The sequence below is a fragment of the Pimephales promelas genome, chromosome 20 (genome assembly GCF_988280905.1).
Source record: "Pimephales promelas chromosome 20, fPimPro1.hap1.1, whole genome shotgun sequence".
Classification (NCBI taxonomy): domain Eukaryota; kingdom Metazoa; phylum Chordata; class Actinopteri; order Cypriniformes; family Leuciscidae; genus Pimephales; species Pimephales promelas.
In genome coordinates, this window is record NC_142788.1 from 21,005,407 (window position 1) to 21,032,844 (window position 27,438).

General features: G+C 37.8%; 3 protein-coding genes across 14 annotated transcripts in view; 1 reads left to right on the forward strand and 2 right to left on the reverse strand.

The window, feature by feature from the left end:
- Nucleotides 1–5,273, reverse strand: part of magi3a (membrane associated guanylate kinase, WW and PDZ domain containing 3a) — a 122,131-nt gene extending 116,858 nt beyond the window's left edge. For 2 of the 3 annotated variants that reach the window (XM_039651669.2, XM_039651668.2), the window contains exon 1: nucleotides 4,201–5,273. In XM_039651669.2, the coding sequence (XP_039507603.2) occupies nucleotides 4,201–4,507 (307 nt within the window). In that variant the 5' untranslated portion in view covers nucleotides 4,508–5,273. The remainder of the gene's footprint in view (nucleotides 1–4,200) is intronic. The other variant, XM_039651666.2, reaches the window with a different exon arrangement.
- A 1,427-nt stretch (nucleotides 5,274–6,700) lies between these two features.
- On the forward strand, nucleotides 6,701–9,655 carry LOC120462970 (tyrosine-protein kinase STYK1). Of its 3 annotated transcripts, none has more exons than XM_089124504.1 (10): nucleotides 6,701–6,854; nucleotides 6,973–7,055; nucleotides 7,141–7,327; nucleotides 7,418–7,615; nucleotides 7,777–7,958; nucleotides 8,050–8,133; nucleotides 8,214–8,431; nucleotides 8,523–8,563; nucleotides 8,667–8,763; nucleotides 8,899–9,655. In XM_089124504.1, the coding sequence occupies exons 1-10, from the start codon at nucleotides 6,716–6,718 to the stop codon at nucleotides 9,074–9,076; spliced, it is 1,407 nt and encodes a 468-aa protein (XP_088980630.1). In that variant the 5' UTR covers nucleotides 6,701–6,715; the 3' UTR covers nucleotides 9,077–9,655. The 3 variants fall into 3 exon arrangements, with proteins under 3 accessions (XP_088980630.1, XP_088980631.1, XP_039507655.1); XM_089124505.1 differs by having other exon boundaries at nucleotides 7,421–7,615; XM_039651721.2 differs by having other exon boundaries at nucleotides 6,727–6,854; nucleotides 7,178–7,327.
- A 245-nt stretch (nucleotides 9,656–9,900) lies between these two features.
- On the reverse strand, nucleotides 9,901–26,354 carry tmem269 (transmembrane protein 269). Of its 8 annotated transcripts, none has more exons than XM_039651743.2 (8): nucleotides 26,231–26,354; nucleotides 21,180–21,237; nucleotides 17,727–17,775; nucleotides 14,432–14,579; nucleotides 14,097–14,194; nucleotides 12,025–12,168; nucleotides 11,283–11,483; nucleotides 9,901–10,987 (listed from the first exon to the last, which is right to left on the reverse strand). In XM_039651743.2, the coding sequence occupies exons 3-8, from the start codon at nucleotides 17,773–17,775 to the stop codon at nucleotides 10,878–10,880; spliced, it is 750 nt and encodes a 249-aa protein (XP_039507677.1). In that variant the 5' UTR covers nucleotides 21,180–21,237; nucleotides 26,231–26,354; the 3' UTR covers nucleotides 9,901–10,877. The 8 variants fall into 8 exon arrangements, with proteins under 8 accessions (XP_039507677.1, XP_039507676.1, XP_039507680.1 ...); XM_039651742.2 differs by having other exon boundaries at nucleotides 26,155–26,354; XM_039651746.2 differs by having other exon boundaries at nucleotides 14,432–14,538; nucleotides 26,155–26,351.
- Nucleotides 26,355–27,438: the final 1,084 nt, after the last annotated feature.

Consider the following 27,438-nt stretch of genomic DNA (forward strand, 5'->3'; position numbering starts at 1 on the left):
GCTTCACGCCTTGGAACGGATAAGACAGGAAAAGATGAGCGTAAGTCACAAGTCCACTGGTCAGGAAAGGAGAAGGCTGTAAAACTCACCAACACATGGCAAACTATGCTGGCTAACTTTAGACCCTTCACAAATGATTTTGTTGTGTTTGAGAAAGGAAAAATATTCACATTTTCCTTCCTTCTGCTGTTCCTTTACATTGTTTTCTTACTGTCTTGAGCAACACTTGCCCATAATTTTAGTCATGCTCCACCATTTGTGGCCTAGGAGCCTTGTTGTGCACAAGGATGAAGGCCCTTTTGCTTCATATCAGGTGTGTCGAGCACTTAGCCAATGTTACTTGCGGCTAGAATTTAAGGCTAAATGGTCTCCAGGTACCATCTGATCATTCTTGAGCAGACCTCATCTATGAACTCCTCATCAATGATTGAGATGGTATGAATTAAACATAAACTGAGGGACAGAGAGAAAACCTCAACCACACACACACACACACGGCCACTGAGCGGCAGGAACATAAGAAACTCCGATGCTCTTTCTTTAGAAATCAACAGAAAATTAGACATATACACCAATACCATACATACAACCATTAAAATGTTATATTAGCCAATATACCAACAAAAATTAATACTTTTAAATGCTTTAAGAAGTGAACTTAAACATCACAACAGTATAATGCACAGAATGAAAAACGGGTTAACTTTGAGAAGTGCTAAAGATTAGATTACTAACAGTGTTATTATATTATTAGTGTTTTATAAATATTTGTTTCAAATTAGTAATTAGACGCCCAATGTGCATGCACATTTAAATATGAAATATCCAATCCCGATTTATTAAAATTATTGATCATATACTGACCCATCAATCATGCAAGACAATTGTGTATATAAATTGAATTTACCATCAAATATAGTTATCAAATATGGTGAACCCAGAAATGAGCATATTTAAGTTAATTGAGTTATATTTACAACTAAATACAAGTTGTCAGGGACATAGAGCAAGCATGCATGTCCAATTTACTTCTGTATTTTCAGCTAAACATAATCATATGGTGTCACCACAGCCCTGTGCAAGGTTTTAACAAAGATTATCTTTGTTAATAAAAAAAAAATAGTTTTTAAAAACTTACCATTTTAACTCTATTATTTGTAGGGCTGTCAAACGATTAATCGCGATGAATCACATCCAAAATAAAAGTTTGTGTTTACATAATATATGTGGGTCCTGTCACGGTCTGGTGCTGGCTGAGGAACCGGAGGACTCCAGAGTAACCATAAAGATAGCTTTTAATATAATAAACAGGCAGGAAGACAGGAACACGGGTGCAACACAGCTCACATTAGACAACGACCGACAAAGACTGAATGAAACTGAGGGAACTAAATACACAGATGAATCAAACATAATGGAGTGAAAACAGGTGAAACAGATGATCAAAAACGAGGAACAGGTGGCTGATGAGGAAGTGAGTTCAGGAGAGGAGACAAAGGGATCCTGGGAAGTGTAGTGCAGATGACGAAGACAGACTGGTGCAGACGAAGGACTGTGACAGGTCCACGGTGTATAATTATTTTATATATATATAAATACACACACATGCATGTATATTTAAGAACAAAAATATTATTTATATATAAAAGATGTATATTTATATATAATATAAATTATAACTCTATACACTATATACATGAAAATATTTCTTAAATATATACAAGCATGTGTGTGTATTTACATATATAAAATAATTATACACAGTGGACCCACATACAGTATATTATATAAACACAAATTTTTATTTTTGATGTGATTAATCGCGATTAATCGTTTGACAACCCTAAATATTTGTTTAAAGTCTCATGGAGTATCTTATTGTGAGATCAGTATCATGAATCGAACCAAATCATGACATGAGTGCATTGTTACACCCCTAGCGTTTCATATTTTTCCCGTAAAAACAACCTCTTCTCATCCCAGCTTAATATGCATAGACAACTATAAGCATGAAGTTCACAATTGGTTTTTCCATTAAAACAAATTTAAACACAGATGCTGTCTGCTTCAACACTCTGACATACTGTAGCAAAACCGAACATTTCTAATAGAATACACAAGCCTTCAGGTGTCCAGTCCTCTTGCTGAGTCACAAGCCAGACAGCACACCACAGATTTAAGATAGTAATTGAATCAATTAGACTTGGACTCAGTTCAAAGCTGCAGGCTTTGGCAGCTTTAACAAACTCACACTACGTTAAAATAATCAGTAAGAGACATCTGATGCTAACCCGTTCACTACTACCAATTTACACTGATTAGGAAGTGCAAGGATAACTACATTTTCATATTAGGTAATCCACTCTACTTTATTTACAAGCCCAAAGTAAACAGATGTAGAGAGTGCCCATAGCAACATAAAGCTCTATGATTAAAATCATCTCTAAAAGAGCATTATAATGGCATAAAGGAGTCAAGCGGTGATCCTTAAGGCAGGCTAACATGCTAAATGAGGTGGACAGTGGGTGAATGGGGGGATCTGCTAAGTCAGACGACATCTGTGCTGCAGCAGGCAAAGAGGATTACACACACCAAGTTCAAAGTTCTAAATGTTTAAGGAATTTACACAATATCTAACTGAATGGCTGAGATACCTATAGCATCTGGATCAGCTTTTGGTACAGACATACTGAAGAAGAGTCATGCACTCTTAAAACAATAAAAGAGTACTCATGGGGGTTGTATTCATGAAACATCCTCTTAAAATTGGCATAAAGTTGCGATCATCTTTTCTTCACTATTGTGGCGTATATCGAAGCAAAACGGCTTCTCAAACAAGAACAAATGTGGGGCGGGTCTTGATTTTGTCCTTGATGTTGGGACTTGATTGGGAATTGATTGGATCGTTGTTTGCTATTGCTGAGATCTTATGTGAGTACCAGGTTGCAAACAATGAGGGGCACATGAATTTAAAAATGATGTGCATAGATCATAAATACAGTAATACTCTTTTTAAAAAAAAAAAAAAAAAAAAGAATAGCCCATTTAGAATTTGATAGCGACTTTAAAAACTGACAAGGGTTTAAATGAGACTGTAAACGAAATGGTTATGGTGAGTAGACAGATAAGATTCTGAGTTAGGATGTTTCTGTAATATGATCCCCAAACGGGTCATGTTACACAATTCAAAGCTAGATTCCTATGTTATCTGGTACCCATGGTGATTCTGTTAGAGTCATGTCTGTATTCAATGGCCTCTGATCCTAACCTGTCCTGAAAGCTAAGGTCTTGGCTGCCTTTTGTAGATCCTCATTATTTATCTCCAACAAACACAAGATTAACAGTCTAACAACTGTAAACACTTGTAACCTTATAGTTTAGGAGCTTAAATAAACTTTGGAAGTCTCTATTATATGGAATGTAAAACTATTTACGATCTACCAGCAGCACGTTTAATGAAATCATTGTGGTTAACCATAAACAGAAAGCATCTAGTGGTATCAAGACTTCCTCATGATGGATAGTCTCAATTTCCTCCTGTTGTGGTAACAGTGATAAATGGCTTACGTTAAAATCCACTTTTTCCTTGAGAGTCCCATTTAATCAAAATGCCAACTAAGTAATTATAAGCAAATGCAAGTAATAGATTTGGCTGTCTCAAAAACAATAGAGCTGCTGCCATAACAGTAGGCTTGCCTAATTTTTACACCTGAAATTTCCTTAATCCATATTTCACACTGAAGATTTATAACCCATCGTTCTTATTTGCATATTTATCAGGTCAATAACATTGATTGAACAATGTAACAGCTTATCAATTTCGCCATTCAGATCTTCTCAGGTTGTATTTTGTCTTCTAGTCAAGTCACAGCGCGTTGCTTCACATTAATAAACGTGGAAATAATAGCGTGAATGTTATGAAAACAATCACTTAAGAAAAAGAAAATAAGTTTCAGCCGTAAAGCAGCTAGCTAGAGAAGAAGACAGGTGACTTCTGAAACATTGAAGCTACACAGAGCGCGTGAAAGTTTCTGCGACTGGCCAAAGTCCCTGAATAACTTGTAACATTCGAGCACAAGCAGTCCTCTTGCCTTAAAAACTAACGTTAGCTATTACCAGAGCTTTCAAAATGAACCCTGGTGCTAATTGTACAAACTGTTGTATCTAGCTATGTTTTAGAAATTGGGTTAACCAACTAACCTGGCTTTACAGTCTTCAGACGGATGGGTTCGCGAAAGTGGCGGATGACAGCGAGGGTGTCTCGGTTTGTCAGTCCGCTGACAGGCGTGCCGTTCACCTCCAGAAGCACATCTCCGGTACCAGGTAGTCTGCCGACATGGCACACTAACGCGTCCGACAACACCTGTCCGAGGTACGGGAACTCTCCGTGCTCGGCTCCCCCGAGTATCTCCAGCACGGCGCTGAGCTCCCCGGCGTTACCCCACGAAACGGCACATTCCTGCACTTTACCGGACCAATGTTTCTTCTTTTTCAGCGTCTTGGACATGATTAATCCCTTTCGTAAACGAGTCTCTTGAAACAGGTTATTTCCTTATGCAAAAGCGTTCAAAGCGCAGTAAAGCACAGCGGCTTCATTCCCATGTCTTGGTGAAAAAGATTAGAAAAGCTTTCAAAACTTCAGAGTTGGCATCGCTCGGTTCTTAAAGCATATTCCCTGTATGGTTCAGTCAACATTCACGTAAATTAATCTGGATTGAGACACGACGGAAAAGGGCTCTTCGCTGCCTTAAAATCTATGCTAGACCTCACTGCTCACCAAGAAGTGTCGCCAAACGTCGTCTTCACGATCCAAACAAGCGCTTTCTAGGAGAAAAGGACACGGAAATAGCAATAAACTATCACCCGAGGCACTGTACAGCCTTTATCCAGGCACATAAAAAGGAATACAGCCTCGTTTGGTAAGAAACGCCGTAGAAAAACACTCACATCCGTGTGTAATCCCTCGCGATCTAGGGCGACTGTTGTTAACTTGGGTTTCGCGCACCTGTTTCAATGACATCAGCTACCGGCGCGTTCACGGGAAACGACGAACAACCATATACCTGGATGCATCGGGAATACACGACTAACTAGATCCACTGTCCCACGACATTTGACTCACGTAGAAACGCCCTCTTGTGTGGGTTGTTGTTGTCTGTGTAGAGCTGTCATCGCACGTCGTTGATTTTTGTAGGCGCAGCTTTGCAACTTTACAGATTTTCACCTTGTTATTTGCGCCAAACGAGAGCAGCGACTGTCAGTGGTGCAGAGTGGACGAGAGCAGGGCAGCCAATGAGAGCGAGAGGGCGGGCTTTCCCATACTATTTCACAATAGCAAACTTCAAAAGCCTTTCTGCCATGCTTCTAGGGCAGAAAGGTGTTGACTCTTTTGAGAACAAAAATACTTGCTGCCCTTTATCACAGTCTGAAAATGCCTAATGAAATATATTTTGAAGATAGTAAGTGGTAAAATGTAAATCAAGGGATTTTCTTGGTAAAAGTTTATACAAATGTTTTATAATAGGCCTGATAATAGCATCACTTTATTTGCATAGCACCTTTCATTAAATAAACAATAAAAACAATAAAAGTTCTTCAAATTAAAAATATTAACAAAGATGAAACCCACTTTATGATAAGAATAAGATCAAAAGAATGAGAAGTTATAATTACTATGCATACTACTATGCATAACAAAAGAATATTAACATACTACATTATACAATGCTTATGATCAAATATTTAAAATTTGTGATTTAAAAGTGATAAATATCTTGAAATGGCCTATCTACCTATTTAAATCTACTCCACAGACCCCTGGGTTTCCTTTTAGATGCCTTTCAGCTGTTCACTGAATCCTGTTTGAAAACCATGGTTCGTGTTGAACAGCTGTGTATAAACCTTGTAATTTCACACCACCTTTTACACATTTTTGCACATAAACATGATTTTGATGTTGTTTCAAAATATCAACATGCCATTTCTTTCTTGCATTAATACTAGTTTTACAAAGATAATAATACAGTTAAATAATACTGTATATCATTCTCATCAAGGGTTAAAAGCCAAGCTTCTAGGCTTGATGTTGTATTATAGTGCCATCTTCTGTTGAAGTATAGAATTGCACTCTGTATGGGAAGATGAGAGAACATGCACAATATCATATAGCCTATTGTATCAATGTCAAGGCCTAGAAGCGTATTTTCAATAAGCATTTACTTTTTGGATATTTAGATATGTGTTAAGCGTGTGTATGATGGTAATGCATGAGCCAGTGTGTTATTAAGAGGACTAAATTGAATAATTTTACATTTTGTGTAGCATTGACAACTCAATCCCAGATACAATATAGAATTCCAGTATATCTATCTGAAAGGTATTTATGACCACTATTTATGACTGTACATAATGACCACTATTTCCCAGAGACACGAAACAAGATCCATTAACCGTTTTATCTGACTAAACCTCACAAATGTGGCAGTTCAGATTAAAAGACGTAAAGACGTAGAGTAAGAAGAGTAGGCAATATGTATTCATTAAATGTGTTGAGATAAGATTTTGTGCCATCTATGATCAAGAGAAAAAAAAAAATCTTTATGTGCATCTCACGTCATTTTACCCAAGAATGATGAGTGAAAATAATCTGCAATTCAGAAAAAAACACTGTACTCCTGGCAACAGTTAAAGGGTCCTATAGTGAAGTTAATCATTAATGCGGAGGGCAGTCACCCTCACGGTCATTGCTCTGAAAGTCAAAATCAGACTTCATGCTAACAGAAAGAGACAAACAAAAAAAAGCTACCCGTCAGAAACCTCTTTAAAAGTTTCTTTTCCACCTATATTCCAGCAAGGTAAGGATTACGGGCACTCACAATATATATTGAGATATTTAGATATTATTTCTTGCAATTCATCTCTAAAACATATGCTCTTTCTATTTAAATGATTTTGCTAATATCTTTTATTCAGCCTGTTTTAGAAATGTTAAAGAGACCCCCTTATGGCTGTACAGGCCCAATACAACAGCACATCTGGCTCTGATCCTGTCAGCTGTACGTAAGAGTCCACCTTTCTTTCAGTATACTATTGCGTCTGAAATACTTTAAATGCTTTTACCTTTGTTTATGACATTTCCAGCATACGTATTTTGCCTTGTGTTTATATGAATGGACAGACGAGGAAGGATCAGGTCCGTTTGCGGTCATTATTATTCCAAGCTTTCTGGCTCTCAGCACCCTGATTGTTGTGTCTCAGATAATATGGAGCTTCGTTACAAAAAAATCATCAGCTCAGGTTATCGCAGGCTCATCTTCAAGTGTAAACGGTAAATAAGGCAACACTTTGAACTCAAGTTCATTTTTAGTATTTGAGCAAATCATGAGAAATAGTATTTGCTGAATCAACTGTCTTTCAGAAGGGGAACCTGTACCCTTGGACACAGGCGCCGGGACCCTGCGGCCTACACAGGGAGCTCTGGCTCCATGGGAGATACCAGCTCTGTGCACCCTGGTGGGGGTGGAGCCGCTTCAGATGGGACGTTATGGGCCAATCTGCACGGCTCACCTAAAACAAGACAACACATCCACTGCTGTGGTGATTAAAACTCTTAAAGGTACATTACAACACAAATTCATCATTCTGAAATGCTTCTTCTGAGAATTAAATTAAAAATGATTCTGCTCCAGCATGCTGTTTATTTACATTAGAAGAAATACGAGTAGAATTTATGAGTGTAGTCACACGACTGCAAATGTTGGATATATCTTGTTTCAGACAGGTCAAATCAATCGGAGGCGACAGAATTTGTGGATTTTGGCCTCTTCCTTGCAGCAGTGAGCAAACACGAGAATATAGTGAAGATGTTATACTGTCAGACACGCCGGACGCCCATGTATCTGGTTTTGGAGGCAAGCTTTCCAGGAAACCTCCTGCATTTCCTCTGGAGTCTTCGAGAAGTAAAAACACCTAACGTTACGTTGACAAAGAACATACATGGGTTAAGTCTCATCACTAATTTTTCTTCTCAACTGAACTCTCTCTAAACAGGACAGATGTGGTGCAGGTGATAACTTCCAAGTGTTTTCAGAGATGTCTGTTTATCTAGCAGCTAAACAGGTCGCAGCAGGTCTGGTGAGTCATTTATGTCCTGGAAACAGAGCATAAATCAAGTAAATGACCTTCATTAAAATCATTTGTTCATTTTTACTTAGGACTACATACACTCCTACCACAGAATTATCCATGGGGATGTTGCAGCCCGGAACATGTTGATTGGTTCAGGGCTCTCTGTCAAAGTGTCCGGATTGGATTGGGCTTTTAAGAGCCGCCAGTTGAGGATGGTGGACAAGGAACAAGAAGTCAATGTGCCTGTAAAATGGCAGGCGCCAGAACGGATGATGAGGCTTCCCATAACAGACAGGAGTGATGTGTGAGTCTATCAGGAATTTTAAAAAATACTGCGCTTTGACCAGTGTTAATGATTTGATGATTTCTACATTGTGCTGTCATCCTTTCTTCAGATGGTCTTTTGGAATCCTGCTTTATGAGATGATAACCCTGGGTAATATCAATACACCAGTTGTTACTTTGAACATTTTCATTAAAATGAATATGAAAGCAAACAAAATAGCAGTCTTATATTTAGCTTCCTTCTCTTTTGAAAGGATCTCCTCCCTATCCTGACCTGGATCCGTCTGAAGTGCTGCCCAAAACTTTAGCCCATTACCGGATGAAAAGACCAGAAAACTGTGGAGCCCCATTGTAAGTCTTTGTATTTATTTATTTTATTATCCATGTAAATTGTTGTCTTGCTCCTTTATGACTTGAGTGTTTAAGAAAACCTGAAAATCTTGTTTAAACAGCATAAAAATTCATATTATCTGGCATATATTGCAGATATGACTTAATAAAGTACTGCTGCATGTGGAACTTCAAGGACAGGCCTGTGTACTCTGCCATTATTCGGCTTCTAGACTCATACAAGTATCTCGCTGACACAAAACCGCTTCGCTCTGAACAACAAATGGACATCTGCGAGTACAGGAGGATAGCAGGACTGCCTCAATGTCAATGAGATCTACACATTCAGAGGACTTCCAATTTATCATTTCTGCACTGCGTACAAATAGCACAATAGATTCAGTTCCATTTAAGACTGACGTCCATTTCAGCTAGTTTGTAGTCTAGTCTAGCCATTGCATGCAGAGCGTCACTAGATGTCGCCCTATTTCTTTTCAAATATGAAAGTAAACGAGGATAAATGAGGCTAAACATTATTGCTAATGTAAAATCAGAAAGTACTTTCTGAATCTTCGTCCTTTTAATTTCTATTTTTTTATTAAAGGGATGACTAATGCCATTTTATTTGTCTAATGGGACGTTACGACAGTTTTATTGTTTTAGTAACGGTCTCAAGGACTATTAAAAGAGAAACGAGCCAGTATAGGTGTACTTATTAGCCTACTTAATGTTTTAAAATATTATTTTTCACTTTAAGTTCACTACAGTATTAAAAGACCTGAGTATTTTTTTTTCTAGCTGTCTCTGGTTTCAGTGCGTCACCTTCTTCATCTAGAAGTTCTTTTCTTTTGAACACGATACAACAATTTTCATGTGACTGCCTATTTTTGAATAAAAGTGTCTGCTTAATTTATACATGTACATGTTTTGACAATTCAAGTGAGATTTTACCATTAAAATTACTTTTTTTTCTGTCACAGGACATCATTTTAAACGAATGTGTTTAACTTAATTTTATTGAGTAGTAAACATTTCTATTTACTGCTTTTTGCTGTTGCACAGCATTGAATGTACTGCAGTATTTTAATGGAAATAGCATGGTACAAGGGTGTACCATCCAAATCCTTCACAGACAGACCTTTAAAAAACACAAAGACATTTTCTTTTTAACATCAACTAAATTTTAATAAAAAGTAACCACAAGTGGTGCACAAAACACAAATTAATGCCTCAATACTGTTATGTTGCAGGGTAACAATCTCCCATTGAACCTGTGAACAGAACAGCAAATCCAATGGAAGATCACTTGCTAAACAAGTAATTACTGATTAATGAGTCAGAAAGCAGGGCCCCTTAAAACAGAGGCCAATTGATACGGATCAACTCATTTATCAAAATTAAACCAACTGCCACATTCTTCCTATTCAAGGAATTGATTTTAAAAGGCCTAGCTAATATTATATGGGACATAAAGTGTTGATCAAAGTCCAGGCACCAGATAAACTACATGAAACCACTACCTTATTCATACTGTAGTGTTTTTAATTTTTGTTTATTTTTTTTTACATGAAATGACACAGATCATATGCATAAAATTCCCTTTTGGTATTTATTTAAAAAAGGGCAAAGTAATCAGAATAAAGAAAGCGGAAAATATGATTATGATTAAGAGTTGAGTTGTCTTTTCCGGATCAGTCTCTTAAACAATAACCAAAATTAAAAATAATAATAATAATAAGCATAATTCTACAAGTATAAATTCCACAGCAAATTTGACAATCTCTACTCTGCTTCTTGCCTTTTCAGATTTAAATCCGTCAGGCTGAACAGTGCAACAAACACCACACATAGTGTATTAGAGACCATCTACTGTATCTGTGTCAACATGACCTTCGAAACACATGACAATATGTGTGAAGCAGAGGCAAAGAGCATTTCTCACCCTTAGCGATGAAACAACAGCAGCAATCAAAATGTCCATACTGTAGGCCTCCTATTGTAGATCATGGAGATTTCATGAAGCTCATCACCTCAAAACAAAAAGTGATTTTTCTGATTTTCTAAATTGGTTTGATTTTTCTTTGCAGAAGCACAAGGGGTTCTCTGTCGAATGAGCCCCATAGGCCATTACCCCTTTACACTTTGCAGCTCCAAAGGGTTGTTGGAAACAGTATGTAGGAAACTGACCATAACAAGTAGTAAAGACAAGCTGGAGGGAAAGAGGGGCAAAACACCATGGCAATTCCTAAATAGAGAGAGAGAGAGAGAGAAAAAAAAATGTATGCAATTATTTGGTGAAAATTGGTAAATATTTAAATGTACATGCTAATTTCCCTATTTTTACACTGAACACTCACTTAAAAGCAGCAATAATTTAATTACATTTGCATCATGTAACCTTTAGTAAATCTCAATATGAATATATTCATTTTAATACAATGTTGTAATGCCGAATTCATTCGTTTGCATTTTATTCATTTAGACAAAATAGTGTAGAACTTTAATTTATTAGCCAGTCATTTATTGGTTATTGTCTTTACCACCGACGTAGACCACCTTCTTCCAGGCCTGAGACTCCAGTACTCGGTCATGAGGGTAGAAGTTCTGACTGACCATGAAGATAATCATGGCCACTGCTAAGATTCTCAGTACTGCCATGTTTCCTCCAGTCAGCAGAGAAACACACACTAGGATGGCAGAGGAGTAGATGCATGGTAGGCCACGGTACATGAACGGGATTCCTGCGGAAAACAACAGACACATCTCTAACTGACAGCCACTTTTTATAGGGATATATACCGTTCAAAAGTTTGGAAGTTTTTGAATGAAGTCTTTTATGCTCAGCAAGGCTGCAGTTGATCCAAAATACAGTAAAAACAGTAATATTGTGAAAGTAATGTTTTCTACTTTACGTGATGGCAAAGCCGAATTTTCAGCAGCCAATACTACATTCTTCAGTGTTTCACACGATCCTTCAAAAATCATTCTAACATGCTGATTTAGTGTTCATACATTTCATACTATTAATTTAGTGTTACTTTTTTCAGGATTATTTAAATACATAGTTCAAAAGAACAGAATTTATTTGATATAGAAATCCTTTGTAACATTACATGCTTTTACTGTCACTTATGATCAATCTGATGCATCCTTCCTGTATAAAAGTGGTCATTTTTTATCATTATATATGAGAGAGATTTGTCTTGTGTTGGCAAATAGAATAGTTCAGCTAAAGACTAAATTTGTGTGTTATGTATGTAAACAATCTTGGAAGTTCCTCACCACTAGAGAAGAAGCAGAGACGAGTGAAGACAGACAGCACATACAACATGCACAGGATGTTATCCAGTAGACTGGGTGTCCTTAAGATGAGAGATGTTGCTATTCCAAATGTTGTGAAATCAGCAAAATCATCCAACTTTGCACCTGCAGAAAAAAAACAAAAAAAAAACATTGTTGCATCTCAAAAATGCAACATTCAATGCACAAGACACTGTCCCAACAACAGACTGTGGTGCATGTAATCAATTATATAAATAAACTTTTGAACATCCAGCAGTTAGTTGATCCTGTTATGTGACTCATTGTCACAATTGTAAATATGACTTCTTTCTCCTTCATAAGCGCATCACGATGGCTTTGTTTCCAGGCAGACCGTTAAAAAACGTGATGCATGTCTCCCGGAAATCCCCTAGAATTCAACCAATCAGATAATGACTTTGAAACTCACAAATTGTTTCCCATTTTGTGTGTCTTATGCATCAGACGTTCAGCCAATGGTCTGTGGGCATGACATCTGAGGCTAAGACTAGCTGCCATGCCAAAATCCCAAGTTTTGGCTCACAGTTTGTAACAGCCAGGCACTACGGTTCAAGCATACTGGCATCACAGTTAAGCACTCATCGACTTAAAACTTCCGGGGAAGGGCTCTGAGCTCGGAAATGCGCATGAACCCAGAGTGCTCCCCATCCTTGACTGGGATAGAAACCAGCCAAGTGTGAGGCGATGGGTTGGTGGAGGGATGCTGTGAAACTGACACAGAACAGAGGTGAGGGACGGCTATATATACCAGCTTCCTCTTGCGATGCGGATTGGTTGATTACCTGAATGTGCTCCTCCAGAACTTTAAATAAACTTCGAGTCGCTGAATCATTTTCTTTTAAAGAACTGTGTGGCAAGCAGTTGAATGTCTCAAGGAGGAGCTCTGGGAGGATAAAAGGAGTGACCGCAGTGAAGGATGATAGAGGACCAGGCCAGGACTATTTACATTGTGTTTTGTTATGTTTGTGCAGCAGGCGTTCGTGAGGGGCTGCCGCTTTACTTTCATTTGGTGTTTGTTTATTTATTTATGAATTAAAGTTACAGTATGTGGAACATTTGCGGTTCCCGCCTCCTTCTTCCCTGAACACTAACCTTGCTACAAACTGATTGACGGAAATGAGTTGGACTCCCCATCACTTGTGCTGACAGTTATTGCGATGCTAATCGATTATTCTGTTGTTGGATTATCAGTCGACCATCCGCTCCATTCCCATTAATGCACTAAACTATTTAACTATTAATACGATCTGAAAAGAGAAAGAGAAAAATCTTCATGCCAGTCCAAAAAAGCTCATTATCATCATCTATCAACAACATTCAGGAGTTATTTATCTAGAGAGGTGGGGGCATGTTTTCATCAGGTTGGAACATTTGAGTGTGTCCCCAAACAAGTGGACTGGTATTCCAATTCCGTGGTCAACAATTTGAGCAATGTCAAATATGTTGGTGGTCCAAAGCATCGGGATAAAACAAACAATCAGAACATGATCCCCCTGAATTAGGCTGCTTCATCACAAACGAACTGCTCAATTGCCATAAAAAGGGAGGCAAAACAACAACCATCAGTGAGGTTCTGCAGAACAACAGAGCGACAACAGTAAGCAGCTCAAGAGTACAAGTGACTAGGCATTGTGAGGGCATTGCGGAGCTATTTCAGGCAGCTGGGTGGACGTGACCGCCTGCACAATCCACTGGTTTCCCGCTACAGAGTTGGCAAGGTTTCGTGGTTTGAAAAAGAAAACCTGCTTATTTTTTTGTTTTTTTTTTGTGGGAGGGAAAACTGCGTACAAACATTTTCGCGAACAAATCCCGATTCATCAATAACTTTCCTTATTTTCTAAATTTCCTATTTTTTTTTAATATATATAATTGTACAACTGCTTTTCTTTACATGTTTATGTTTGAATTATTAAATTGATCATTTATTCCTTCCCTTCATTTTACTTCTTGATAAGGGGACTGAAGCATCTTAAGAAACAAGACTCACTCCTGGCCCCACTCACTTGAACTTAAGAACACTCAACACTACTCACCCAGTGCAGAACACGCATTCAGTTGCCTAGCAACCGCTCCATCTGCTAAATCCAGCAGGTAACCGATCAGAACCAGCCAGCAGGCCGCATGATGATGGCTGTGAATAACAGGGACATAAAGAAAGAAAGCACAAAACTACAATTAAGTCAAAGAGATTTAACTGAATTTAAGCTCAAACTCTGAAATTCCTTTAAACTTCCTTCTACTGTAACAACGTTCCCATAATGAATTGTCACCGAGTCAAATAGATTTATCTCAAAGTAAAAAAAAAGTTACATTTCTGTATGCATTTGATATTCTCTGTGGAGTACAAATCAAAAGCATGAATGCATACCCGTTGAGACTGCAGAGGATTGAAGCCATGCCCATGAGCATGTTGGCAACAGAAAGAGAGTTGGCCGCATTTTTCCGGGCAAACTCCTTTAGATGCACCCAGTTAGCCTGTTCGTTTAGAAGCAGTTTGTTAGCGTCCTGGAAAAAGGCTACCAAAAAAACAACAACAAAAAACATGAGCAATTACACAACAGCGAGTTCAGTGCATGTTTGACGAGCTCTCAGTTACATAAAAATATATTAAAGTGTAAATTGAATGAATTCCATTGGAGTTAACTAGTTAAACTTTATTTAAAGTATCTGCTAACTAACTATAAAGTTCAAGTTCTTCCATAGTCTAAACATGTGATTCTTGTAATGATTCACTTCCTCTCTAAAACATATTAACATAGTGTTATTAACATTAAACAGAGGACCACAAATGATTCTCTCACTTATTGCAAAAAAGCCTTTCTTAAAAAAACAACAACCTTTGTATTCACATTATTATGTGAATAATAAAACAATATAATTATGTAATAAATAGTATAATTATATGAAATACTACGTCTGTTTGAGTTTGAGTTCTATTCTGAGTTGGTTTGTGTTCTGTTGCCTGTGTTCGTGTTTGTTACCCTGGTTTTTCATTGATTGATTATGCACTGCACCCGTTTCTCGATTCGCTCATTGGTTTGTGTTAGTATACATGGAGTCTGTTTTCAGTTAATCTTGGTTCCAGGTTGTTCTGCTCATGGTTTTTGATTCCAGTGTATGCTGAGTACCTATGTTATTTTTTAATGAATAAGAAACTGCAGAAAATACATCCGGATCTCCTCATCTCTGCATCAACCTCATTGTGGCAGAAAGAACCCAGCAGAATGGATCTAGTGGCAGTACAAATCCTTATCCTTTTACAGGGGGATTGTTCCCACAAGGAACAGACACAGGACTTCATAGACCTGGTCCATCTCATCCACTATGGCCTGTGTTTTTCCGGGCAGGGCTCAGTGCGAAAAAGAAAGCAATTTTCAAGAATTTTTCTAACTTTGGGAGCCACTTTGGTGTGGATGCCCGACCCGTTCACCTTCTGTGAGTAAGAAGAGGACTACTCATTGCCAGCACCAAAAAGCCACTCAATCCCATAGGAGTTTACTCTTGAGGCCACAGTCGACCCGAAGTTCAAGCTGGAAAAAGAGTCTGATCAGGTGTGAGAGCCGATCCCTGTGCCTGTGGTGGTATCAATAGAGGGCACTGAGTGGAGCCCCGCACATACAGACACTGTGGTGAATGTGATGAATTCGACACCTAGTGTTATGATTGAAGAATGTGAAGGCATTAGTTTCAAGTCTCCTTCGTCATTGGTGGTGCAGATTCCTAGCTCAGCACCAAGTCTGTGTCATTGCGGTCCCCGGACTTAATTTTGCCCAGTCAACCGACTGGTGCCACGCTCCATCGTAGCCGTCATCCCACAAGCTCCACTGGGCTCTGCCTTGGTCAGTCATCACCCTGGTTGCGCCATGGACTCCCGGTCCTCTGGCTACGCCTTGTCCCTCCAACCTGGCTCCACCAGGTTCTTCCTTCTCTCCAGCTCCACCACTGTCTGGTCAAGGTCTTGCAAGGTCCTGCAAGCTCGAAGTTCTGCCTAGACCCTCCAGGACAGCAGCATCGCCCAGGGTCTTCAGCTTATCGGGTCCACCTGAGTCTCTATCACTCTTGTCTCCACCTCAGTCGGGTTAACTATAATTTTAAGCTATAATTTTGAAATGAGGTTGACTCATTGTAGTATTTTAAAACATTTTCATAAAAATAACATTTATGAAATGGGGGGGGGGGGGGGAATAAGCACTGCACAATATTTGTCATTTCAATTAGACAATAATTATGTTATGCTAAGGTATAAAAGACATTTACCCAAAGAAAGAAACTCACTTGATTGATGTGATCAAATGACTGTTCATCCCTGTGCACTAAAACCACAAAGTGCTATTACCATAGCAAATTAAACATTTTCAACAGAAAATAGAAAGAACATTCCTGGAGTTATGATTCATCACATGATCTACAACCATTAGCCCTCTAAAACTGAAGCTTTGGTTTAAACCAATTTAAATACTTGAAAATATATTTTTTTTAAAAGTTAATTCTTTAAACCTTTAAGTTACTTTTGGCGCGCACCCGAGTTCGATTGATGTTAGAGTTTGGTTCATTTGGATAATAAGATAATCTGGTGTTGCTTTGACTACAGTGTTTAGAAAGTGGTCAGCAATCAGTTGATTGAGGGAGTATTAAAAATGGCTGACATAACCATTTTTACAATGAGATGCCTGTCTTTGTAAAAAGAAGTTATGCCTGCTCACACCCACAACAACTGGCAATCATGCAGTGCAATGCAGATTCAAATCTCAAAGCAGAACTCACAAATCATTTACTCATCAACCATCTTTGGTACTGCATTCAAGCACCCATTATAATTTCATCTAACTACTGAAATGATTACACTATACAGATGATAGATATAAAAGTAAAAGAATATTAACAGTGAAAGTTCTAAAAATAGTTAAATAAGCAAGAAAGACTTGTTAGAATTCTAGTGCTTTTCTTTAAGTGTGACCAAGTCTGTTTGCCACTGGAGCACTGCTGTGATTTTCAATGAAGCCACATAAAAGAAGTCCTTGAGTTGGAGCAAATCAGTGGGCATACAATCTAAAAGAACATCTGAAGTGGTTGAATTTGTGTTTTCCTAGAGAAATTCACATCATTATTTGTCCCATTTTAGTCATTATGCTATCAAAGATCTTCATGGAGACTCAAGTCCACCATTTGCAGATTTGATATGACAAAAGACACAAACATTTATATGCATGACAAGTTCTTTGCAGGTCAACTTTCATTTTTTGGCATGTGCTGCTTTTCTAGGGGAGGGAAGCATGCAAGAACACATGCACATTACGTGTAAATATTTTAAGCTCATAAAACAAAAAATCTTGCCTATAGCATTCACAAAGACATTAAAAAGGTTTAAAGGTGAAGTGTGTAATTTTTGTGTCACTAGCAAACAAACACATCCCCCGTCTGCCACTGGTCAGAACAACAGATAGCTCTGCTTTAAGCGCACACCATTGGTTGAGCCAATGTTGCTACGTCTGTCTGCTCCGACCAACAGAGTGATGTTTTGATAGTGCCACAAAACAACAGTGTTTACATTTTTATGGGGAATCAGAAAAAAGGCGTATTATAGCCGATTTCTGCATATTAAACTAGGATTAAATCACACACTTCACCTTTAAGTAAGGGTTCCTACTATTGTGTTTTGTAACCTGAACTTGATGTGATTCCAAAGCCAGTCGATTTCAAGCGACTCTTCATCTGAAAGAAAACAGTCAATGAGACACAGCACATGCCAACACACAGAATTCACCATAGAGCTTGATGTTTGTTTGTAGATCAAGGCAATTAGACCTCCTTTCAAATTATTTTCAGAATGTGAGATATCCATTGAGAATAACATAACCTTAAATGAATAAAGCTAATTAAAGTAAGTAAATATGAATTATATTGGTAGTGAAGACTGGAGTAATGGCTGCTGAAAATTCAGCTATGTCATCACAGGAATACATCAAATTTTAAATCATATATTGAAATAGAAAATTATTTTAAGTCACAATAATATTTCCTTATTTTACCTTTTTACTGTATGTTTAATTAAAAGCAGCCTTGGTGAGCATTAGAGACTTACTAACCCCAAACTTTTAAACAGTAGTTTATATACCTATTATAGTGTAAATAGCTTTTAATTTTTACAGAAAATGTTTATGCCAAAAAGATTTTAATTCTCATAAATGTATGCAAAATACACTAGTATTTGACTAACTGATGAAATGTGGCATGACAGTGTTGTAGTAAACTATGAAAGTAACACCTTCTTATATTAAAGTGCCCCATTATGCTTTTACGAATGTATTGTGTAATTTAGCTGTTTGTGAAAGTAAAAGGTCTGCAAAGTTTTAAAGATCAAAGTACATGAAAAATAAAGTTATAGTCTCCCAAAAGAAAGAATAGATTGTGAACTGCCAAAAAGAGTCATCAGTAAATCCAGTCTCACTTCCATAACATATATTTACGTACCTGTATGTAACAAATTTGCATAAAGCCATCCTATTGTCTTTATTGGCTGCCCGCGAACAATTTGTACTTTGACCCGCCCTCAAACACTGTAGTTGGTTTGTGTTGTCGACATGTCGATAAGATGCTGTTTTCTGTGCTGCTAAAGCACTCTCTTTGTAAACACTTTCAAAGAATGAGGATGTGAAGAGTCAGGGGTTAAAATTACCATAGCAGTATAGCCTTTTGTTGTGTCCCTGTCATTTTACTGACGACTGCTTCTCAAATCTTGGTGAGGTCAACTCGGGATTTGCAAAACGCCAACTTGCTTCTTTTAAATCACAACCTGCAAGTATGATTAATTATTCATGCATACATTTCCTACTGAGTGTTCAAAATACATAGTTTTGTGTTTTATATTGGGTTCACCAGCTAACCACTCAAGTTAATGGGTCTCATTCACTAATAATTGGTTATTTAGTATTTGATTATTTTGAACTTCTCACAAAGAAAATCTCTGCCTAATTCACAAGTGCGTACGTACATGACTTTGTTTTTAATCTCATTCTAATGAGAATGAATTTGGAGTCTTCTAAATGAGTGACTACGTGCACTAGGTTAGTCATTTCATTTGCATAAAACACACCCAAACTATCTCCATATAAGGCGTTTCCACACAACCACTCCTTTACAGCCTTTAGAGAAAGGATCCTCAAGCCGAGTGTGTCATTCATAAAACCAATTACAGACCTCTTATTAGCCAGCTGTACTTTAGTATAAATCTGCATTATTCAGAGAAACCCAACACAGCTTTTATTATTCTGTCAACGTATATGATGTAAAATATATTTAAGATGGAATTAAATTGTATTATTTATTATAAATATTATAATTTATAACTATTGTATTATTTTATATAATATAATTATTGTGTTAAGATGAAATATAACTTCTTAACACTATTATAAGGCCGCACAGAGAAAGTGCTTTTTGCGTACATGTGGTTTCATTTGTTCCTTAATTTCTTCGCACATTTAGAATAGATTTTAGTACAAATGTTTTTGGTGAGTAATGATTTGTTTGTGAAAACATTCGTACACCGATTTCACACACAAATTTGCTTAGTGAATGAGACCCACTGTCTAACTGAAATAGTTCTGCTTTTCAGCTGTGGGTCCACTATTAGACCACCTAAAATTGTGTCAATTAATGCACATTAATAATTCTAACTACCTTGAGTAATTATAAGGATGAAGCGATATTTTGGTTTACAAACTGTAATGTTACATCAGACATTTACGTTAGTGCTCGGCTAACGTACCATTATTGACACGCTTACTGATACAGTTCCCACATGTGCACTTAGAAGTATACACATCGGCTTGTTGATGGAAATACACTGCAGTTAATACTGACTTAGTAAAAACTTACCACTGAGAAACATCATGCTCAAGTCGTTCTTGTGAAGGAGGTTTGGGTTGATCAACTAGTTCTTCCAGTGTTTCATCATCTGACTCAGGCTCAAATTGATGAGGTAAAATCAATGCCATTAATACTGTGCTTACAGTCTGTACAATCGCTGAGGATTGAGGAAGCCTCCGGAGTTGAAATTCAAAGATGGTTTCGTTTCTGACAAGTGCTATAAATGGTAGACAAATGACAACAAGACTGGGCCATCTGACCAATGAGAACAGAGTGGGCTCGTGGTTTCGAGAGACTGAATCTTCGAACAAATTGCTTCAAACTATTTGAGAACTAAGGTGATGCGCAATATTTTGAGAATATGAAAGTGTTTTCTGAACTTGGATGGATGTAAACCTATTGTAGGAGACCTTAAATTATTAAGGTCAAAATTAGGAACCTTTAAAAAAAAAGCATAATTGGGGCACTTTAAGATAAGTGAGAATTATAGTAGCTTCCTGTTTGCGAATGTTTAGATAATATGTCATTTGATCTTTCATACTATCTATCCAGTTTTACCTAGATAAAGAACTAGAAATTAGCCCTAAGTCTAAAGGGATGATTAAAGCAGGGAAAATATCTCCTTTTTGTTGTGGCAGTGTAATCTTAACAACTGACATGAATACCAAAGAGCATATCAACTAACTTTTGCTTAAAGACCCCACGTAGCCATTACCAAAGGTCTTCTTGCATGCTTAATTCCTATGCTCCATGTGACAGAAGCCCGGATTGACAGGATTAACGTTTATCTGTTTCCAGAACACTAATACTGTCTAATACTCTCCGTAGGTAGCACATTACTTCAGTTGCGTAACTGAACCTCAGTGTAAATAGGCAGGTTAAAGCAACTTCAGGACAAATATTATCATACATCATGCAAAATAATAGCCCATATGTTTTTAAATAATAGACATATGAGTCTACCACTAAGAAACTAGTATTGGTGATGAATAAATAGTCAAAAATGGTCTTAAATCCAGCTCAAGATACTGAGTTAAAGCGCAACCTAGCCTCTATAGCTCCAGAGCTGTCCTCAGCATATGAGGAAGTCCAGGCCTGTGCCAACCATTACCGACTGCAGAAACACAGCTAGTGTCACTCATTATTAAAAATCCCAAACATAACAAACAGCCATATTCTTAGCTGTGCAGGGAGCAGAAATGACATGTACCACTGTTTTACATATACGTATCGATTATTCTACATACCAGATGTAGGAGTCAGAAGGATCATGATGGTCTCCAAAGTTCTCCAAGTCAAACAGCACTGCAACCAAACCACATAAAAAAGCAGCTTTAACATATGGCAATAAAAACATCATAATATCATGGATTACAGCAAAAAAACAGTGTATTGTGTGCTTTCAAGTCTTGCCTCACACAGATAGACCAGCCCACCAAGACACAACACTGTATTATCTAATATTGTAACATGGTGGGTTTTTTTTTTTGTGTGTGTGTGCCAAATTCACTCTTAAAGACCCCCACTTAAGGAAAGAACAACCATTGTTTTTCTTGTGCTGGTCAATTTAGATATTTTTGGGCTAATTCTATAACACGTGTTCTTTCAGACTTGAAATATCTAAAACACATTTAATTGTTTTTATTTGATTACTTTATCTATTTGCATCAGTAGATTTTAATTACAATACATATCTTTAAAAGCTAAATTTTATCCCCTCATGCACTGAACCATACATACAAAAAATCTACATAGGTTGTTCCATAAGGTTTGTGTAATGAGAACCCATGTGCAGTTTAATTAAAATAAAACAGCAACAAAATTGCCCTGACTTGAAACATGAGCATGGACAAAAACTCACCAACAGCAGAAAAAGAAAAAGCTAGACAAGAGGCAATGATATCATGAGGGCTGTACTGTATGTACACAAAGGCTAATGACTCACGACACACCTGAACACAATCAACCAATAAGAACTTGACACATGAACCCAATCAAAACAGGCCTGTGAAGAGAAAAAGGACCTGTCTCATGGCCTTGATCATGGAACCGTGTTGGGGCTGGGCCATGGAGCAGTGGCTGAGACCATGGACTGTGGAGCAGTGGCGGACCATAGACCACCAAGGCGAAACTGATGGTGCAAGAGACCAGGACAGAGTCGGTGGTTGCACAGAAGACCACCGCAGAGGGGCAGAAGACTCCATGGCTGTAACAGTGCAGGCAGAAAGTTTGGCAACAGCCTCTATGGCCCTAACGTGATGGGCAGAATGGCAGATAGTTCGAGAACGACCTCCGTGGCCATACCATGGGGCTTAGCACCTCTGGAGAAGCTGTATGCAGCCCACAAACAATGATGGCTGTGGCCATTACGAAGTACTGTGGGTTGACCTTAGGGACCACCGGACTTGGGACCCCAGGACTAGGAACCACCAGAGTCATGGTTGATAAAATCAATTTAGATCCAAGTTCTGTATTCACTGGAGCTTGGGTACTATAGCCCAGCACCAATAACAATTCTGGGGAAATCTAAGCAGTCATGATGTGAGGGGGCTCTAGATATGACGTCTAGAGACTCTGGTGTTTTGGCCATGACCTGGAGAGGCTCTGGCATGGCAGCCATGACGGCTGGACACTGTGCAAGAGACCAGGGCAGAGCCGGTGGATCTAGAGACCAGGATGCAGCTCAGAGCTGCACAGAAAACTGCCATAGCAGGGCATAAGACTCACACAGAAAGCCATGGCGAAGCACAGATAGGGAAGGCCCACCTGGCCGTGACAGAGCAGACACGGACATACTCCATGGCATGGGGCACAGTTAGTTTGTGGATGACCTCCGTGGCCATAACAGTGCTGGCAGAGAGTTTGGGAACAGCCTCCGTGGCTGTAGCATGGGGCTTAGTTCAAAGGTGGTCACCGCTCTGGAGGAACTGTAGAAGTCGCCACCTCTGGAAGAAGTCTATGTGGCAGTGTAAGAATGGCCGTGACGTCTGGAAACTCTGGCGTAGCGGCCATGACATGACGAAACGCCTGTGACGTGAGGAGACTCTGGCATGGCACTCATGATGTGCCGACAGACTCTGGAGTTGTAGTGTGGGACTAGAAAGTGGGAATGAGAGGCCCCGTGTCCACAACTCCCACAGTCAGTGAAGAACCGCTCAGTAATTAATTAAGTCATTTAGGCTAGTCCATGCCGAAAAATATCTTCTAAGGCAAGATCATACAAGTCCACCTGGCAAGAAATTTCACAGAATTCCACAAATTCATCGTCTATGGATCGATCACCTTGATGGAGGCGAAGCGGAGCAACTGCTGGGTTCATGGATGTTGGTCTAGCTTTCTGTAATGAATGTCCACTGAAGGCAAGTTGAACTGAGAACCCATGTGCAGTTTATTTCAAATAAAACATCCACAAAATACAAAATGATCAAAGACCTGACTTAAAACATGAACTTAACATTCATCCTTCGCGCACATCCTATACCAAATCGTTCCCTTGTTGGTCAAAATGACACAAAGCCCTAAAATGATACCCTTTCTTTTCCAGAAAGCTTGTATAATTTAATTTTTTTGAAGCATTCCTCGCATATTCCGTTAATTCCTAAGGGGGTCTTTGCAACCATATAACTCCTCAAATTCAGTAAAAAAATTTTTTGGTGTGTATTTGTCCACTCAGATGAACACCCAGTGCTGAAGTTATGACATCACTTTGTAGGAGAACTCAGAAGTTAGCGGCGCATGGGTTCCCTCGATCGAAAAGCTATGCATTTTCCCCATAGACTTTTGGAAAATTGCAAAAAATAAGATCTGTGTTCAAATAGTTGTGACCCTAACACGTTTTGTCTATCAAGATAATCTTTACAAGTTAACCCAAAATGTATACATTTTGAAGCCTATATAAAGTTTAAAAAACCACAAGCAGACACAATAAAGTTTAAAAAAACAAGGAGGTTATAATCGGTGTGTTTATGTCAGATCAAAACATGAAAATATTTAGAGGCTTTGTTAACCACAGACCTTATTTCAGGCGATTTAGCAAACACCCATTCCAAATACCCATAGACTTTAGGGCGAGGGTACCGGAAGTGCTAAATGCTAACTCACTTCCGCGTTTTGGCCTACAAAGTGACGTCGTCTTCGGCACTCTATTGGCCGCTTTGGAATGTTGCTGCAATACGTCAACGCGTCCGCAATTTTGCAGAGGGCAAGACTGCACTCTAATCAAATGCATGTAAATGCATTTTATAGTTAGACTGTCTAAGGAATTGTCAAAGCTCAGGCTTGTCATGTAATGATAGGCTATCTGGCTTTTTATTCTTGGATAAGAATTGTGAAGATATAATTTCATTTTTACATTAAATTAAATAAGGTTTTCTTATTGTGGAAAAAGTATTTTCTGTGATTGACACGATTTTAGCAATAACAAAGATTACTGATGGATCCTTTATGGTAATACATATGAAATGGTACTACAACTACAGTGCAAGGCAAATAGTAAATAACATAAAGTGAGATGTAATAGTAAATAGTTTAGTCAATAAAATAAACAAACAGTATACGGCAAATAAAATAGCAATGAATAGTATAACATAATATCATAAGTACATACTATAATAATACAAATATTGATAATAGCATATAGTTTATGTATAATACTATAATGGAAAAATAATAGCAATGGAATAAGAAATATCAATTACAGTATAGAAAATAAAAAATAAGTTAAAGAGTGACTATGAATAGTACAATCATTTAACAGCATAGCTATAATAGATTAATAATTGCAAGTGGTATAATATAATAAGTGGTCAGATCAATTTTTTTTTTAAATAGCTTTATAAATAAACCACAGATTTGGCCTTTAAACAACTAAATTGTCGACTGAAAAACCTATATACACAATAACATATTGTTATTGTTAAAACATATATACACAATAATTTTTAAATTAGCATTTTTAAAATTTCGCGAATTTTCTCCTCTGGACGTTACTAATTATATCATGACCAAATACAACCAGAAACAACATTTTCAGTCTTGCTTGTGAAAGATAATTCCTCGAGGCCTGTTTTTAATTGTGTGGCGATTTGTACAGCCCCAAGCAGCACACGAAACAGGCCTTTTTCTCAATTCTCGCTTATGAGAAGTATGAGAAATTTGCCCTACGCAATATGGCGATGCCGTTGACGTACGCTCCAGCGGCCAATAGGAATCTATGTATTTATTATATCTATGGTTTCCTGCGCATGAAATACCCGTATGCCAGCAAACCAATGAGAACGCGGGACGATGATGACGATACATAACAACAGAGCGTGGGCGCCAAAGCTGTTGTGTGGATTCGCTTAATACCATCGTTTGGCAAATAGATGACTGACAGTTACATACGTATTACCAAAATTCTATCACGTAAGCTTTATGGTACACCTCTAAAGAGGGAATTTATAGTGTTAATACCAATACGAGAGTCCACGAATGGCTTGGGTATGCTATGCGGAGTATTCGCAGTTCCGCACGCCCCGAGATCATGCCCGAGATTCATTCAAACGCACTTCGACTCCTGCCTCAGGAGGACCACACGTATGTTGCACATAAATTGCATTTAAAAAAACGCCATATACATACGGAGAATACTGTCTCAGCCTTACTAAAGAGGAAAGTCTGGTTATCTAACAAGCTAGACTCTTAGCTCTTTGACTCTTAGACAATCTAACTCTTGCCAGTTCACAACTGAATGATGATGCTTTATTAATAAGGTTAAGTAGCCCATGCGATGCATTTATGACTAAAACATACACATTTCCTGCATTTGAAAAAGCTGCGTATGCGCAATGTCGGCGCGATCTTATTTCTATAGGCTATAAACAGGTACTGCACGATATCAGTGCTGTAGTCTAAAAACAACTGCGTATTCTACATCAGGCAGCTATTGTTTTGTAACGTTATCCGTATCCAATTGCAATAGGTCTTCTGCGTTGACCTACGCTACAGCATTAAGTTACATTTATTTTACTTTGTTACGACACACTGTAAATATTATATACTGAATGAATATACTTTTATTCTCGGTCTGCCCTATCCAGAATTTCCCATGAAGTCAAAAAATTAAGCATTTAATATAGCAATACTGTTACGTTGCGTATATGAACAACAATATAAAGTATCTCTTATCTCAAAATGTATTATTTTAAAACTTAATATGTCACGATGTGAGAACAAACTTACCTTCAAAGTCGAGCGACAAATAACTGCTTTTGCTGTATTTATATATCGACGACACAGTATTTTTAATTTTACTCACATTCAGTGGTTCCCCAAAAACAGTTATGGCCTTTAATGGACGAAGATGACATTTATGTTAGGCTACAGACTGCACCTGTCACAGACAACGCAGTTCGCATTTTCAGCGCGTCGCCTTTTAAAGGCAGGATTTACTGGAATATTCCACCGGAAATGACATCGAAATAGTTCTAGTACTTTCTCTACGCACATCAAAATAAAAAAAAAATAAAATAAAAACACGTTGTTCGGCATCAACTGTACCTAGTCTGGTCGAGTGGCGAGAAGGTTGCAGAAGAGAGGAGGGGGGAAAGAGCCAATGCAGACACTTTAGTGTTCCTGCACACATAATACCCAAGTTATATTCACAGACATTTTGTAATTTTTTTTATAAGTATGCAATTTAATTTTTTATCACTGTATGCTGTCCTATATTCTCCTTACAATAAAACAAAACAAGTTATTTTCAGTTAAAGGGCTAGTTCACCCAAAAATAAAAATGATGTCATTATTTAGCCTATATCCTAAAGTTGTTCCAAACTTGGATGATCTTATTCATCTGCTGAACAGAATATGGGTAACCCAAGCCTCATTGACTTCCATAGTATTTTTTCCCCATATAATGGAAGTAAATGGGGATCTGTTTGATTACCCATGTTTTTCAAAATTTCTTCTGTGTTCAAATCATACAGGTTTGTAACAACTTGAGAGTGAGTAAATGGTGACATAATTTTCATTATTGGGTGAACTATCCCTTTAACTGTGCATTAAGGTACCTACCTACAGTAGTATTTATGGCACGGTCACTGATGGATTCATTACATTATCCTTCTAACACCCTGATGTATGAAATCAATGCCCTGTTTTGATTCAAAATTGAAATCAATGTCATATTTTGATTAGAAACTCCATAACATTTCCCTTAAATTTTGAATCATGACAAAATTCAATTAAATTAAAATTAAAATTCAATTACAATCTATTCCTGAGCCCCAGAAGGTTATTACAACATGATATATTAATCACAAACTTTCATGCTTGCTGTTATTTATGAGGAAAAAGCAGCATAGTTGACTTGTTAATTTAACTTGAGGCTTATTAGAAACATTTAACTATATTACACATTTACAAGTGTGCACAGGTTTTCTGATATGCAGGTCATAGAACGATTCTTGAATCAAAATGACCATTTTCCTCTAATGTTCTTAGCACTTCACCAATGGTCCAATA

What these genes read in the sequence shown, in the direction of transcription:
- tmem269 (XM_039651741.2), bottom strand. Translation starts at nt 17,808, where the DNA reads ATGTGCTGTGTCTCATTGACTGTTTTCTTTCAGATGAAGAGTCGCTTG. An exon ending in ATCCTCTGCAGTCTCAACGG is followed by an intron (nt 14,195 to 14,431) that starts GTATGCATTCAT and finishes TGTTATTCACAG; the next exon opens with CCATCATCATGCGGCCTGCT. An exon ending in TCTCTGCTTCTTCTCTAGTG is followed by an intron (nt 11,484 to 12,024) that starts GTGAGGAACTTC and finishes TGTTTTCCGCAG; the next exon opens with GAATCCCGTTCATGTACCGT.
- LOC120462970 (XM_089124504.1), top strand. Translation starts at nt 6,716, where the DNA reads ATGCGGAGGGCAGTCACCCTCACGGTCATTGCTCTGAAAGTCAAAATC. An exon ending in CTCATCTTCAAGTGTAAACG is followed by an intron (nt 7,328 to 7,417) that starts GTAAATAAGGCA and finishes ACTGTCTTTCAG; the next exon opens with AAGGGGAACCTGTACCCTTG. An exon ending in TTATGAGATGATAACCCTGG is followed by an intron (nt 8,564 to 8,666) that starts GTAATATCAATA and finishes CTCTTTTGAAAG; the next exon opens with GATCTCCTCCCTATCCTGAC.